This window comes from Poecilia reticulata, unplaced genomic scaffold (genome assembly GCF_000633615.1).
Source record: "Poecilia reticulata strain Guanapo unplaced genomic scaffold, Guppy_female_1.0+MT scaffold_769, whole genome shotgun sequence".
NCBI lineage: Eukaryota > Metazoa > Chordata > Actinopteri > Cyprinodontiformes > Poeciliidae > Poecilia > Poecilia reticulata.
Genome location: NW_007615514.1, coordinates 6321 through 7366, shown reverse-complemented (window position 1 = coordinate 7366; position 1046 = coordinate 6321). Strand labels below are relative to the sequence as shown.

The 1046-nt window shown below is 40.6% G+C and overlaps 1 protein-coding gene across 1 annotated transcript; it reads right to left on the bottom strand.

The window, feature by feature from the left end:
• Positions 1-5: 5 nt before the first annotated feature.
• Positions 6-572, bottom strand: LOC103461208 (PDZ domain-containing protein GIPC3-like; the record flags this gene model as incomplete). The annotated part of the gene is made up of 2 exons (XM_008403530.1): positions 6-119; positions 344-572. Coding segments are annotated over 2 exons (343 nt in total), but the record flags the coding sequence as incomplete, so codon positions are not given.
• Positions 573-1046: the final 474 nt, after the last annotated feature.

Here is a 1046-nt window from a genome sequence, read left to right as displayed (position 1 = left end):
AGCATCTTGGCGACTTCATAGTGTCGACATCCTACGATGCTCTGGTCATTAATGGCTTCAATGTGGTCACCGACACAAACAGCCTTCAGTCGGTCAATGGTGCTTCCCTCTTTTATTCTCTAGAGAAAAAAAGAAATGGTTACACTCGTAGGTCCAAGGGAAAGTTTTTATATGCATCATTCAGAAAATGGGAACAAAATAACTATCTTTGTTTGCAAATACTTTAACTATAGTGAAAGATTGGACCTTTAGTCCAACCTTTTAGTACAGAGTGTTTCCTAATGACTTTAGCAAACAGCCATTAGGAAACACAAGTTTTTTATTTATTYTTCCTCTCATTCACCTTGATAAAAGCATATCCAGCTCCATTGTCTGTGATAGTGAGACCTAAAGCATCCTCGGTCTTTGTCACCTCCACTTCTTTTGTCTCCCCTCTGACATGAGCAAAGATGAAGTCCTCCAGTCCAATTTGTCCTCCCAGAAGTTTCTGCATGTCCACTTTATGAGAGTTTAAGGTACAGAAAAGGATCTGAGGGCAGGATATGAAGAAAACAAATGCTTTTGGAGGTTCCCTGAATTCAGCATAAAATTTCATAAAACTGTATTTTCTTATATATTCCACATCACTGCATACTGCRCTTGCATTACCAAGCATGTTTATTTTCATATTTTAAAAATACAAAACGCCTTGATCAACACAGATGGGCTCATCTCTGATGGCATCTACTTTGCATGAGACTGGAAGGTGTTCCAATTTTACAACCAAAGCAGATGTAGCTCTTTGGATTTTTTTTGAAGTGCAGTATAGATATTAAACAGCAGAGAGCAGCAGCGAGACGTGATTTGAACTAAAAGGATTTTTACTATCACAAGGTTAGTACAATAAATAAAACATCCATCCATCCATTTTCTTTCACCCTTGTCCCTCAGTGGGGTCGGGGGGGTTGCTGGTGCCCATCTCCAGCTAACGTTCTGGGCGAGAGGTGGGGTACATCCTGGACAGGTTGCCAGTGTGTTGCAGGGCAACACAGAGACACACAGGACAA